The sequence below is a fragment of the Diadema antillarum genome, unplaced genomic scaffold, assembly GCF_040938485.1.
Source record: "Diadema antillarum isolate AM-2024a unplaced genomic scaffold, OU_Dant_1.0 scf00000086, whole genome shotgun sequence".
NCBI classification, from domain to species: Eukaryota; Metazoa; Echinodermata; class Echinoidea; order Diadematoida; family Diadematidae; genus Diadema; species Diadema antillarum.
This window is the reverse complement of record NW_027270975.1, coordinates 1371907-1387543: the sequence shown is the minus strand read 5'-3', so window position 1 is coordinate 1387543 and position 15637 is coordinate 1371907. Positions and strand designations below refer to the sequence as shown.

At 38.7% G+C, this 15637-nt stretch overlaps 1 protein-coding gene across 1 annotated transcript in view; it reads right to left on the bottom strand.

Annotated features, from left to right (window-relative positions):
• Window positions 1-15637, bottom strand: part of LOC139717980 (uncharacterized) — a 93903-nt gene that overhangs the window by 24176 nt on the left and 54090 nt on the right. The window contains exons 14-15 of the mRNA XM_071629464.1: window positions 2396-2473; window positions 1508-1633 (exon numbers count right to left, since the gene is read on the bottom strand). Of these exons, the coding sequence (XP_071485565.1) occupies window positions 1508-1633; window positions 2396-2473 (204 nt within the window). The remainder of the gene's footprint in view (window positions 1-1507; window positions 1634-2395; window positions 2474-15637) is intronic.

The window sequence follows — 15637 nt, the reverse complement described above, 5'->3', positions numbered from 1 at the left end:
ATTTAAGTGCCATTCGACATCATGTGCAAAAAGAGTTTAATAAACAGAGTGACATGATGCAAACAGGCTGGCGAAATTTCACGAAAGTCATAAATGAAATGCAGTTACAAAGTTTAAAGGACAAGTTCACCTTCATAAACATAAGGATTGAGAAAATGCAACAATATTAGTAGAACACATCAGTGAAAGTGTGAGGAAAATTGGACAATCGATGCAAAAGTTATGAATTTTTTAAATTTTTGTGTTGGAACCGCTGGATGAGGAGACTACTACAGCTTGTGAATCATATGCGTACAACAGTATAAAGAAAATATAAAAGAAAATTCAACATATTTTCACTTTTTTCGCATAATAAAAGAGCAATTGACTTGCCTCTTTCTAAAGGCAGGGGGAATAATATTACCCATAACATTTATCGGTAACGAGTCAGGGGAATGTGTACTTTTTTCAAAAGATGGAATTTTGTGAAATTCTCTTTATATTTTCCTTATATTGTTGTACGCATGTGACATCTAAGTTATTCATACACTGCAGTAGTCTTCTCATCCAGCGGGTACTGCAAAAAAACTTCAAAAATTCATAACTTTTGAACGGATTGTCTGATTTTCCTCACACTTTCAATGATGTGTTCTATTAATATTGCTACATTCTCTCAATCCTTATGTTTATGAAGGTGAACTTGTCCTTTAATGTTTTACATGTCTTAACTATCTAGTAATGCTAATTAGAGTGAATGGTGAATAGTCTAAAGAGTATCTTTTACTCAGTCTGCCAGGAGTTTGACTGGTCTAACATTCTTTTTTTTTTCCTTCCACCATTAATTCAGCTACCGTCTGCCATATGATCAGCAGCAAGTTTGTAACATACAGCTGAAGGCAATTCAACATGTACATACCAAGAGAATGCAACCAGCATAATACTAAAGCTATCAATCAAAATCAACAAAATCACTTAATGATCATTTTAATCACACTGAATGAAACTGTGGGGCGTACATTTACCTTCCACACCACAACATAACTCTCTCTCTCTCTCTCTCTCTCTCTCTGCCCTTTTCTTGGCAAATCTTATGAGTTGAAAATATGCTTACTAAATATAGCAGATACTTGTGAATAGATAGGATACTACGTTTGGAGAGCTTAACTTCACCTATTGTCCTTGCTCTATAGACTGGATCTAATGCCACAATCTATTTCTAAACCAAACCATCCCAGCTTATTTGAAAACAACAACAAAAACAACAACAACAACAACAAATGCTTTGGAATCAGTGAAATCACTTACACTGAAACTTTGTTGAATGGGGGCTTATTTAAACAACAATAAAAAAAAAAAGAATCTAAAAATTGGAGCAAGAAAAATTATTTTGTTAGAATGAGAGTTTGTATCATTAGCATTTGTTCATATTTTGTGTTCTTTGTTGATAATGATACTCTACTGAATTATCATGGCAGAGAGATGTGGGTGTCCATCCCACTCTCTCTCATCATCATCGCTGTCACTGTACCTTTCCTGGGCGTCGTGTTTGCAGGCACCTGTGAGACCTTGAGGGCCAGGCCAAAGGCTCCTGGGAAGGAGTTACTGTCCCTGACAATGAATGTTCCTGGTGCCTTGTCCTTCAGGATGTTGATGGCTGTGTGAGGGGTATACAGGGGACACATATTACAGTGAGACAAATTTGCAGGTGGCAAGTTTAACCAATTGAGGATGGGCTGATTTTGCTACAACACATATGTCCCATAGACACTTGCCTGGGTATACTCGGGGACTCTTCCTCAATGGGTTATAGGAGGGGATACAGGGTCCGTACAAGAGGGTGGAGCAAGGATTTTGGTGTTTACGACTCCTGTGTGCAGACATGACTTATCATGGATAGCTAAGACTATTACTGAATCTAAAAGAGGCTCTAATACCCTTGTTTGAAATAATGTCTTTCCCTTTCTAGATACCAAAACTATTACAGCTTATGGCTTTTATGATGCTGATTCATAAGAAGCTGTGAAAGTTTAAATTTTTGTCCTTTCTGAAAGTAACATCATGATATTATTAAAGATTAAATTATTATTAACTCAGCAATTTAAATCATAGACTTTACATATATGAACATTTTGCTGTATTTATAATGTAACAATACCATACTTGTATTCTTACAGTGCATTTATACCACATCATTGTACTCAACATGTTCTACAGCAAATTTGAGATGTACAGACATACATTGCTGCAGGAAACGGGTGGATGACATAAGAATATCACTACCTTTAACGAGAACAATACATCATCTATCCCAGGAGATCCTGGAAATGAAATGACTTCTCACATCTTCCTCAACTTCCTCTACTCATATTGAGTCACATCATCTTCCAATCTGCTTTTCATGCCACCATGGACTTACCGTCGTCTCGCGAAATGTTCGGCTTGTACCACCACGCTGACAAGTCTTTGACGAATCGCACATGCTCCAAGCTGGGGTCTGCGGATAAACATACAGACATGAAACAATGATTGATTAAAATCCATTTTTTTGAACCATGATGCAAAGGTCAAATGCAGGGAAAAGGCAGAGCACAGCTCTTCCTGTATACGATACCTGAAACTGAGTAGGAAAAGGCAAACATTTGTACAGCAGAAGCTGGCTTCTGAAGTAAGACAAGTTTTCATCCATCATCAATATGCTCAGCGACAACATTATCCCTCAATGCAACCTGGATATAAATCATGTTCATCATTTGTCTATATTTATCGAGATCATTAACCTCTTCCTGCTGTGTTTTTCTCTCCTCCTCCTCCTCCTCCTCCTCCTCCTCCTCCTCCTCCTCTTTCTCCTCTACCTTCTCATCCTTCCTCCAATAAACATCATTATTCATCATCCTCCCTAGCAACATCATCACTGGACAAACAGTTGCTTAGTCAAAAAGAGGAGAAGGATGTAAGACAGCTAGGGTATGTTATTTCTGGAATTATACATCCACAGAAGAGGAATCAATATCAGTAATTTTCCTTTCTCATTTTAATCAAGTACCAAACATAGTCAAAATACAAAATGTACACACACACACCCACACAGACACAGACACACTCTTAAGTGCATACACAAAAAGTATTCAAATTATGTCTGCTCTGAATTAAAAATCAGCCAATCACCTGACCCAAATACTTGCATGAAATAATATCTGGCTGACAGGTAATGATGAAATAGACTACGACCAAGTACTAAATCACGGGCCAAATCCTCCCCGGATTCTAATTCCCAATCACTTTCAGTCCATCTCCCTTTGAAGTGCACGGTAGGAAAAAAAAAAGAGTCCAGCAGGGTGCGTCTAATAGAGTTCCATGCCAGCAGCTTACTTCTATCGTCTATATCATCACCGAACATAATTCCATTACAACGATTACTTCCACGCTAACAGCTCCGGAATAGCTTGCCGTTTTGAAATCATCGCTAATTCTGCTTTCATCTTACTCCCCTCGCTCATCGTTCCACCCCCCCCCCCACCATCTCATCATGATTACGACTTGCCTGTACCTGTTCAGTCACTGCACAGAGCCCACTGTGATATCATTGACGATAAATCTTGCTCGCCCTTTTCTGAGCTTCACTACTGATCGTAAACAGGCAGGCCTCACAAACTCCCACCATTAAAGAGTTGTGATGCCTGTATGATAAAACTTGTGATCAATCAAGTGGGTAAAAGAAGAAGAAGAAGGCATGAGAAAACAGCAGAGATTGGGAGATGGGAAGAGAGAATATACGTCAGCAAACATCCACAAGTTTCTACCTTGGACGCACAAGAATGCTCTTAAACTTGACAACATCCCCCATGCAGGTAATGAGCAATCGGTAGGCGTGAAAACAATTCTCACCGCACCGCAATGAAGACACGCCACAGTCACTGTGGCACGTCAGGCGTAACCCAAGTTTGGCGCCACATTATTGAATGAGACGAACGAGAATCCAAACACAGAAATTTCATTCACAACAAGTCTGGTCTTTTCTCTCAATTTGACTTGTGACAGTGAAAAACCTCAAATTCCATGAATGAAGTAAGGCTGACTGGTTTCTGGATAGGCTCATGAGAAGGACATCTTGTTATTCTATGTATGTTGATGACCAAAATATATTACTTTCTAATACTTCCCCATATTGGATGAAGCCACTAAGATCATCAAAAAATTGCCTCATCAGAACAAACGCCATCTATACACACTCATTTGCAACCATATTGTCAAACCTTAAACAGAGATATAACATATCACTCCTTGAAAATCATCCTCTAGAAATCATCAAAAATGGCAATACGCACATTAGACAGTTGTTCCATTATATTTCATACTCTAAACATATAGTGTGGTTGCCAAATAATCACCCCTGTCATTATTTTCTGCAAGTTTAAAATGTATTATTCTTTTTGGCAAGTTTCATATTCATTGATCTGTGATAAGAAAACTGCTAAATCTGTTCAGGCTCTGGTGAGTCATGAACCAGGAAACATCGCTACACCGAGAATTTCACTCTGTAAAGGAATACTTTAAGGTATTGCTGGAGGATCTTGGAAAACAGGGTTCAAAAGATGGCAAAGTCTTCCAAGGGGTACAGTCGCATCCCCCTTGGGTTGGACTTCAAGTTTAGCACTTGACTGATGTTTCAAGGTTTACTCTCCAGCTCTGTGAAGAGGAAGTGGGGGTCACTGTGTCAATACAATGACCAAAAAGATCTCCCTGACAAATTTGTTCAAGCCCAAGGAGAACGTGTCAATATTGACTGAAGCCACACTGGTACACGTTTGCTAAGTCTTTAAGGCAATCCAATTCAGATGTGATAGCCTTCTTCCAAGGCTAACATTTGATTTGAATTCAACATAACAACAAACAGTAAATTAGGGCAAGCAAATCAGTCTGTGTGCATTTGATACCACATGAAGACAACCACATATTCTGAAGCATAACCACACTTAAATACACAACAAACAGATTTATTATCATTCCATTCAAAGAAGGATGATTCATTTATATTTGTCTTGTATAGGACTATACTATGAGCATACTGACTACACACTGCTGATGACTGAATGTGGCATATAACTTGGGGCTGGTGCTAAGACTGCATTCATAAGACATCTCAGAGCTTTATTTCATAATTACACTGGACCACAAGTTAACACCCCTCAAGATGAAATCATTTTTAGCCGTATATATTGTTCCTTTCAGAACACTATACGTGTAGACATTTCTGAATGACAAAAACTGGTACAAGCCTAGATTCAAGTCAATGATTAAAACCCATATGGCATTGTGGAGGACAACACTAGATCATCATTCTTGCATTGATTGACTCGTACAAATGCTTTCAGTATTGATTGTAACGTCACGCCTTCCAACAGGGCCAACCGATGGAATCACTATAAGTCTACAGGCTGCAGTTCTCTTGTGTGAGACCTTATTCGATATCAAATACTGCCCAAAGATAGCAATTTGGTACAAGAATAGCAAATTACATTTTCAAGTTCAACTTAATATGAATGTAGATACCATCGAGTGAAAAATTAACATACTCTTTAAACTTCCTGATGTGTGTCTTAAAAATATTCCCAGTTGCCTTGACAGAAAAGGTCTCAGGTGACCAGAATACATGGTATTCAAGAGCAACCTTAATGAGCTGTTGTGGCATTTTACCCTATGGGTAATTATTTTCAGCCTTTGTATGTTTATATCTGTTAACCATCCAAAACATGTTGGTGATCATCCATACGGGATAACGAGTGAAGATTTTAATGAAGCAGAATAGAAAATTGATATCACATGGTGTGAATATAAAAATAAAGTCAGCTATGATTCAAGGGAATGGAGAAAATAACATAAAGAAATGGTGACCATGTAAAGAACAGAAGACAAGGAATTAAGGATGGTGATAATGATAAGAAAAATGCCTTAGGCAGAATTTAATGCTAAATCATCTTTTCTTTTTGTAGCAATTCTTTTCATGTTGAACTTTGAGTCAAAGGAAACAAAAATGCAGACACATCCAAACCATATTTCCATCAAAACAATTCTTGCCAACTCATAATGCCTTACTAATCCCAAACTTGTATCCATGATGAAAAGTTGAAAAAAAAAATATTGGAAGGAATAGTATGAATCTGTCCGACAACGCTCAAGGACAGACTCAAGAACTCGAAATAAGTTAGGATCAGTAAAGTCTGACAGGAAAGGAAGTGATACGGTCACATTAATTAAAAGTCTGTCTACTCTATGGCAGATGTCCTCAACAACTTTTAATCTGGGCCTTTCATCTAGTGCATTATCCAGCACACAGTTTCAGATGAGGAAGTTATCTGATATTGTCTCTTCATCTTCTCTAATCAGTCTGGTGTGACATTCCACTTACTTTCTGTCATTCCCCTCCCCTTCTTCCTTTTTTTTTTTTGGGGGGGGGGGTGATAAAAAACATAAATGCTTTCATAGATTCTCTAAAGACTTGATTTCATGCAAATATACTTGACTGCACTGATTGTATAAAACTAATCTGTTCTTCGTTTGGAGATGATCTGTCGGAACAGTTTGAACATCACAAAGTTACATGATCAAACACATGGAACTAAAACAAATAACTAACCATGTTTCCTCTGATGCACATTATAACACTTCATCTGTCATGAAAATGTTCAATTTGTGACATTTCAGATAAACAAGTGTGTTATACCTGTAGTCACACAACTGCCATCACTATCCCTTTGTGTGCCATGTAATGATATTCTGGTATTCAATGCTGACATTTTTTGCTCCACTTAAGTGGGGATGTTTCACTGCAAAGGTTGTACTGATCGCAAGTTGCAGTCATGGCAGTTATCCAAGTAGCAGCCCAGGGAGAACCAATCAGTTGTGAGTATGTACATTTTTGCCATGAGGATTGTGATTTTTTGGTAAAGTCTCACAACAACCGCAAACATCTAAGTTATGAAACAGGCCCCTGCTGCCTTAGTTTCATTTTATAACATTCAATAGAGATGGAGTGTTTTCAGCCAGATTTCTCTTTTTTTTTCAGGCAGTGAGATCATACCTGCACCATAGCCATCTCAAGCCACAATTTTAATATGCCAGTTATATTTCATGCAAACAGATTCCCCATGATACGGAGAGAGGTAGTAGGAACAGCCTCACTCCTCTACACTCATGTGCATTACAACTGTGGATTGTATGAGGTGTTAAATACATTAAGGACTTATGAGCCAACAATATGTGAGCGCATCTTGAACCTGTGTCTGTTTGAGGACATGGAAAAAAGGACCTACTACCTTTCAAAGAAACATCTGCCTGTTCATGCCAGGGAATGAATCATCTTGAAATCCTCAGCAAAGCTGCCCCAGTCTTGATTCCAGTCCAATGGAAATTGTCTCCTGAATAATTGGATTCCCGCCAGTACTCTAAGCCTTGGTAAACGTGACACAAGCCTGGAAATAACCAGGACAGTGCGCAGGCTTGCCAAAAACAAGAACAAAGACACCAAAAAACTTTATCCCTCCTTCCCCTACCCCCACCCCCCCCCCCCCATTAAAAAATATGACAACAATGACCAAGAACGCAAGCCAAGAGATTAAAATTGTGGAACCCAACAATTCGGAGCTCGTCAAAACTGACAGCAAAACTAGCTGGAGGCATGCAAACATGATAAAGTGTTTACAGTCAAAAGACAGGGCAACATGTTCACAGGGTGAAGAAAATGGATTGAGGTGCTGTGTCTTCTTCATTTCCTGTCTTCAAAAGACCAACAAATACATTACAAAAATATAAAGAACACCTTCACTACTATCTATTTGTGAGACTAAAACCGCAAGGGGATGACTCATTGCTCAATTGGTCACAATTAGAAATTTTTTTCTTTCTTTTTAGCTCTTTGAGGGCAATTCCACTCATGCTGACGGTGGGCGGTCAAACTTTGTTTCGCTTCAGAAGAAATCTTGCTTTGAGTTTCTTAAACCTTGCTTCCGGATTAAGGTGACATAAAAGTGAATAGGCTCCTTCAGTGTATTTCATGAGAGCTGACAATTATCAATGCATGCGCCTGGGCACTAGTTAATAAAATCTCACTGGGGTGACAAAACCTTATATCTCAAATTTTGGTGAAAATCACTTTTCAGCAATCATTGTCGGATAATTAGTTAAGTGATGTCTTGTCCAAATCCTAGGTGTCTTACCCCCAAAAAGAAGCCACCATGGTGTGTCAAAGGAAAGGCTATCCTATTCGTCATAATGCTTTGGCTGCTATGTTTTTTCTCTCTCCTGAACATTCAATATTTTTGAAATACGAGGTCTTTGAAAGTCAGGTTGAATGGTATGACATGAGTCACCATAAAACTTTGATAATATCTTTATCTCCACACAAAGATATACTATGCGAGCTTATCAAATCAAGTGCTATGACATGAGACTCCTTTTCCTGCAACTTCAAACAAACTCATTTCTGGGAATTCCCCAGTCTTACTCCTCCTCCTCCCTCCCCCCCCCCCCCCTCCACTATGGCCAAAAAACAATTAGGGTGACTCAAAAAGGGATTGTCTCAGGTTTGTTTGTTTGTTTGTTTGTTTGTTTTTTTTTTTTGGGGGGGGGTGACTTGTTTGTTGGGAGAGATGTGGGTATGCACACCTGTAAATGAACCTCATGATATGGCATATGGCACATACACTACAACAGTTTCACAAAGCTTAAATTGCCATGACAATCAAGCTTTAAATACCCATTTTATATTTTTCCACACAGTATTTGATGGCATCGAGAGTACAAATATGGCTTGGAACCAAATGAATCATTTTCCTTTCATTTTTGGCAAAAGTAGAGAGTCTTCACCTCAATCATGGTTTTATTACATGTAATTAAGTTGCATCTAAGTGGCAAATATAAAACTATAATATGACCAAAGAAACAATTACTACCAAACAAATCTGACACACATCCAACATGTACGCCTATAAGTTCCTATTAAAGTATCTGTAAGAATGTAATATAAACATCACTTTTTCTTGGCGTGGAATACAGAGCAGAAGTAAGGCTTCAAGCTGCTCTCTCCTTTTCTTTCTTTCTTTTTTTTTGGGGGGGGGGGGATAGAGAGGGGGATATCTGGGTCATTCATGACTGCACGATGTGCACTGTCTCCATGTTTCTGTACCCAGTAACAACACACACAAAGAGCTTACTCATGCTCTGCGGCCGACTGGCAAAATCTTTCTGCAGCCCAGTGACAAGAAAAAGCCCACTATCCTTGGGCAGGATTACCGAGCCTCTGTAATCCAATCGCTGGCCCAGCAAATGAGTCTAGACTCAGTAGTGCCATCCTAGTCAAGCTCAGTGGTCCCTAAGAAAGACATCTTCTGCTTTTCTTCAATGTACCTCAGCGAGATCTGTCCCTCTCTGTCTTTTTCTATTCTTCCTTCTTTCTTCTCTTTCTTTTCTCCTTTTATTCCTTCCATTGTTAAGACTTCTCCATGACTCACATGATTCCAGAGTCTGGAAATATTAGGGACTACACCTGTACCTCTTTTAAAGTACTGCATGGGTGAAAATTTGGCAAAATCAGTCACTCAAGAAACTTCCAAACAGCGGCATGAAAGGCAATGTGCCATATTTCCTCTTGTTTGACCAAATACCTAAATATGAAAAGATATTGTTGACCACCATGATACATCACCTCAGGTAAATGCTATTAATAATGATCTAACCTTCACCTGTGTATCCTGTCTTCAAACAAATACAAAAAAATGATTGTTACAAAAAATTAAATCCTTCAATACTTTTGTTGTGATGAAGTATACCTGATGAGAAATCTGCAGGAAAAACGAAGACTGCCTGAGTAAATAAACACAGATAACATTGCACAAGTACACAAGTAGTGTGTAAGTAAAACAGACAAAAATAAAATAGGGTGAAACCAAATATTTTAATGACTGCATATCTGATTATTATTAAAAAAAGCATAAATTATCATATTCATTTACTCCCTTTTCAAGGCTGAATAGAGCTCAGCTAATTTTTACATTTAATTTATTCATAAGCCTTCAGTGAAATAGTCAGCCCAAACAATAAATGGCATGGTCTCAAGAAAACATGATGTTCACATGAAGCTGACCACTTGAGATGTTTTGGATTTTTATGACCTTCTGGTTGTATCCTTACCCTCCAAGGAGCTAAGTAACAGCTACTGTTGAATGTGGTGAGGATGTATGTAAACAATACATGCCCACATTGAGGGCTAATCTTTGCTAGTCCATTTCAGACAAGCTCATTGTCTCTTTCTGTGTTCTTGTCATTTTCTGTGCATATGTGACATGGGAGGTAGGTAGTGAAGATTCCTTCTTTGTATCTCCCTGCTGTTCACAACAACTTTACAATATCTCTCTAATCCTGCCTATGAATGGGAGGAGAAGGTGTTTGAAAGAAGTTTGCTCAGTGACTCATCCACATTATGATTGTCAATGTGGTCAACACTGGGATAAAATCTCAGCAACAAGTGACCACTCGGCTGGGAAGCCTTGCACGTAACTCTCAGGCTTAAGTTATACCAAACCTTGAAGTCCCTTCAAAATCATGGAAGACTTTTTACTTGTTTGGTAATACTTAGGCTTTTGTCCCTTTTGGAAGAGAGGTAATACCTCTTGTTGAGAGGCACACTAGCATCATATTTAGACAACCATCAGATATATTGCCTATTGATTTCAAACTGATGACAAGGAGAAAAAAAGCTACTTTCAATTTTGAACACCAGAATCAGCTACTTGCTTAATTTGCACACATCCTTATCTTGAAATTCTAGCATGTGGCTGTTTACTCATGATTTTTATCCATACTTTGATGAAAAAAAAAGGTGATGAAGTAATAGTTCCATGTTTTCATTTGAAAGAAAACCCAACAAACTGAAGATTCAGTATGTAATAAATAAAGATGCATGTAGGGCCCTTTAGGGGCCTATTTGACTTACTTCAAGAGTAAAAACAAGGCAAAATACTTCATTACATTTTGAGTCAGTACCACTGTGTATATTTTCATGAGATCAATATTTTTGCTTTATTTTGTTATGTATTTTGTAATGATGTACAAACTACAAACTTCATGCCTTCAGGTTGGCCAAGACACATACAGAAGGAGTAACCAAAGGGCACCCAATTCTATGACCTGAAAATATTAGACAAAATAAATGAATTGTACTAGTACTACCAAATTGTACCATATGGGGTGATTTACTGGTATAATGAATTTACTACTAGTAGTTGTTAATTGTACAATTCCACCCATAGTTCACTGAACTGTCATCTCAAGTTGGGGTGATGACCCCTTTAATTCTTCACCAGGCATTCTTGCAGCAGAGAACACACTTGTGACATGAGTAATGGGTGTTCGAGGAACTTGAAACATTCTCTGGAGGGGTCTTTTGACATCTGAGGAGATGTACATGTAGTCTCTCCAAACTGGCTCTATTGCAGTTTTTTTTTCTTTTACACATGACAGGCCTATTATAGCAGTCTGCTCTCTGCACGAGGTGTTTTATGGAAGCAATGTGTAAGTAAGGAAGTCAGGGAAATCCCCATCACCTTGTGAAATAAATGACCTATCATATTTTCTTCCACAAAAAAGAAAAAAAAGTGGTACTGGTACCTATGATTAATCACCATGGTGTAACTGCATCAGGAATCATCCAAGTAACAAGGGGGCCTGCCTGTCTAAGACTAGTCAATGGCATCATTTTTCCAGGCCTGATCGGAGCAGAATTTCTGGCATGGGTCACTAACTTTGAAGCTTGTAGTTGGGGGGGGGGGGGGGGGGGGGGAGAGCAGATGGAATTCCTCGTAGAGATGGATTTCACTGAAATTGCTGGCGTAACTTTGAATATTACTTGCTACTCAGAAAGGATGCAGGATTTCAAATCACCTTGTGATACAAAGAGGAGAATATCGACCTCTCCATGAAAATTCTACCTTTTCAAATTTGTACCGAGATCTTGCTACGACATCAGATACATTGTAAAAGGTGGCACTCTGTCTACCCTGCCTGAAGTTGAGCTCCAGATGGACAAGAATTAGTTTCCAGATCCTCCCACACTTCTTTGGAAGTGTTTAACAGTGAATGAGACATTTATATTCCACTTTCTGTCTCTGTGTTAATAAGAAATCATATAGAACTTTTACTTTAATTTCCTTCTGTTCTGCTTTGTCAATTATACCAGAATTGAGACATGGTGGCCAAGAATGAATCATTGGTAATTCGAAGAAGACATTCTAAGCGCTAATACATATATTTCTCCTAATAAAACCCTCTCAAAACACACCATGATAAAGGCATGCAAAATATTGACCCTTTCTAAACTTGTTGCTTCATATCCTTTTCTGTCATGAAATTAAAAGTTGCTATGGTTACGAACATGTATAAACTCAAGCATCCAAAGTGAGTAGAGGAAGACAGAAAGACAGACAGAGAAAGAGAGGGACAATCAGAGAGAAAGGGGGGGGGGGGAGAGGATGTGAAGAAAGAAATTGAAAATGTCATTCACCTTTATCCATCCATCACACACCTGAGATTAACAAAAAGCAAGATCACCCTTTGAAATCACTGCAGTTGAATAGCATGCCCAAAGCTCCCGATTAACTGTACATTGCATGATGGATCACTTTAACTGACCCCTACATCTCAGTCTACAATTGAAAAAGTGCTACAGCCTTCCTCTTTCATGGCAGAAAGTGGAGTCATTTCACTACCCCTCCCCCCCCCCCCACACCTTCATAGCATACTGTAAAACGAGGAATGTTCGCGTGCATTTTAATATTGCGAATGTCACGAGCGCAAAGATTCGCAAATTAACAATGCACACGATCAAAGTTCTTGTCTACACTATATGCATTGAATGCCAGTGGCAATTTGCGAAAATTTAATGCCACGAAAAAGGTCGTCTGCTCCAATTCGCGAAAATTTCATGCCGCGAATATATCATGTTTTACAGTATGCACATCCAAGTGTGTTCACACTTCGTCATAAACCAGATTTTTAACCCTCACTGTGCTATGTTCGGCAATCGGCATGCATATTGGAGTGCTTTCTTTGCTAACTGGCACATATGTGTGGAGATTAAGGTCAATGAGTGGAGATTAACTAATCCCTGTATCACCTTGACCTTCCTTTTGGACCGTGTCTTCACTTTCCCCAGCCCACAGGATGTACGTAAATCCCCCACATCGCAAATGTAGGCCTATGTACTTGCCATGAAAGGGTATCAAGATTTCCATGTTTGATTGGCAGGTCACAGAGTTTGTGCATTATTGTTGCATGGGATATTGATAGCAGTTTGCTGCTGCCAAGGATACATTTTCCTGCATGAGAACACTTCCAAGTAACTCATGCACAATTTGGAAATGTATTTCTGAAACATGATTACAAATTAGTTTTTGGTAAGTGTGAATGCCCCCTGCGTTGGACACAACAGAACACCAGAGAACACTTGAAATATTTCCTCCCCCCCCCCCCCATCTTCTCTTCCTGCATATGACATTGAGAAATTTGCCCTGTATATTTACAATTGGTCAGAAGGTGACTGCTACTCACATTCCTGTAATTTTCTCCTCCTTTGCCCTGCCATCAAAGTTCAACATCTTTTCCTAATGCTGTCAGTGACAAGGTGAAAATTTACCATTTACCTGATGTTGCCATGACAATACCACTTTCCCCTATTAAACTGAAAAAAAAAAAATCTGCAACCATGTCAACAATATTGAGGAAATCCATGATGTTTGTGATGTCATGACCATGGAATTTTTCCTGCCTGAAGTATGTTGTGGTCTAGACTTCCGACTACAAAAAGAAGACAAAAAATGGAGGTCTGAATATCAGCAAATTCCAGAAGAAGAAAAAAAAAGATTACTGTCTGAGAAAATTAACCAGATGCTGATGGATGGTTCTTGTGTTTACACACGACTGCATGAATGAAACTAGTCCAAACTTTGCCTTCATTTCTGGCCTGTCACATCCAGCTCAGGAAATTTGATGTCTACAGAGAACTGGTACCTACTTCACAAGAAGAATGCAATTGCAAAGTTGAGCTATCACATGTAGGCTATCACCTTTAAATTCTAATACTTGAACATCACTACAACAGAGTTGACAAAACGGAACGGCAAATTTTTCAAAATGGGTTATCAAACACTATTTTCCTCTACTTGCTACAAAGCAAAATTTGAAAGTAATTCACACTGACTCCCTATTTCAACCTGCATACTATTTTCAAGGGTGCATGGTAGCAATTCATATCTAAAAATCATACTCTTAGAAAATGAACTGTTTCACGTGTGTAAAACTATCTTGACAACTTAGATTGATATTTTAAAAAAATAGAACTTTGATTTCACACTCAACTGGGAGTGAAAAAGATATAAAAATGTATGCAAAAAAGCAGTGTGACCAAGATTTTCAAAGGTGTCATGCCCCCCCCCCCCCCCCCCCCTGAAGAGCAAGAAGAATGTTACCAACTATCCACACACTAATGACCACATCATAGGCAACAGCCATTGCCGCAAATCTCTGGTGAATAATTCTGTCACCCCACCTAATTTGCCCTCACAACGTCAGACAGCAAAAATGTTTACTGATACATGACTCTCACACACACGCAGTGAATCTATTTCCATATTTGGTACCATCACTTCCGGACAATGATCAAACGACCCCACCATCATTCCTCACAGAAGGGAACTCATCCCCCCACCCCTGCAATCAAACCTTTGACCCTACATTTCCTGTCTTCACGAATGCAATATGAATCTATTATGCAGCAGTTCATTTCCCCTTTTTATCATTTGATTGTAAGACATTTTAAACATTACTACTGCAGAGCACCCAATGTCTGTTTTCTACAGAGTAGTACATATACCAATGTATTTGGGTGAACAGCATTTACACATTGCCATGCCCCTGTGTGGGTGTTGCTATTTTCTCCCAACACAAAATTCCTTTGCATTGTGCCCATGCAACATCATTGTTTGCAACTTTTGAATTGCACCACTGCTTCCCTTAAAGGGAAATGATATGAACGGAAACAAAAACTGGTGGTGTGGACTTTTAAAAAAAGGCAAACTTTTTGCAAAAACAAGATTGCTAATTAATTATGCAGCCACCATTACCATTTTCAGTAACTTTTATGTTTTATCAATGGACCAGAGCAGTGAATGTAGAATGATTTGTACAGAAGAAATATCTCTGTCTTTTCATGAGGGTAATTTTTGTTTCATGTGCTGTGCACCCCACATTCTCCTGGGGAAGGATGAACTTAATCCCATTAGAAGAGATCTCAGGGGTGTAAATTGAGGCCCTGTCCACTGGAAAGAGGTACATCACGGGCTTAGACCTGAAATAATTACATTGTTGTTGATCTGTTGCAAAACATTCACGGCAACACACAGGAAGGTGACTTGTACAGCGTCAGTGACATCCTATTGTGTAAAGCACTGCTTGGAGATTTTGAAGGTTTAAAGAACAGTGTGGTTTTAAGAAATCAAATATTGAAGAGCTGCCATTTCACAATGATATTAAGTATGGCATCACATATATCAGAAACATCTAATGTTAAAGCCATGTTGCAATGACAACCAAAGTTTCAGCAGTCAACAGA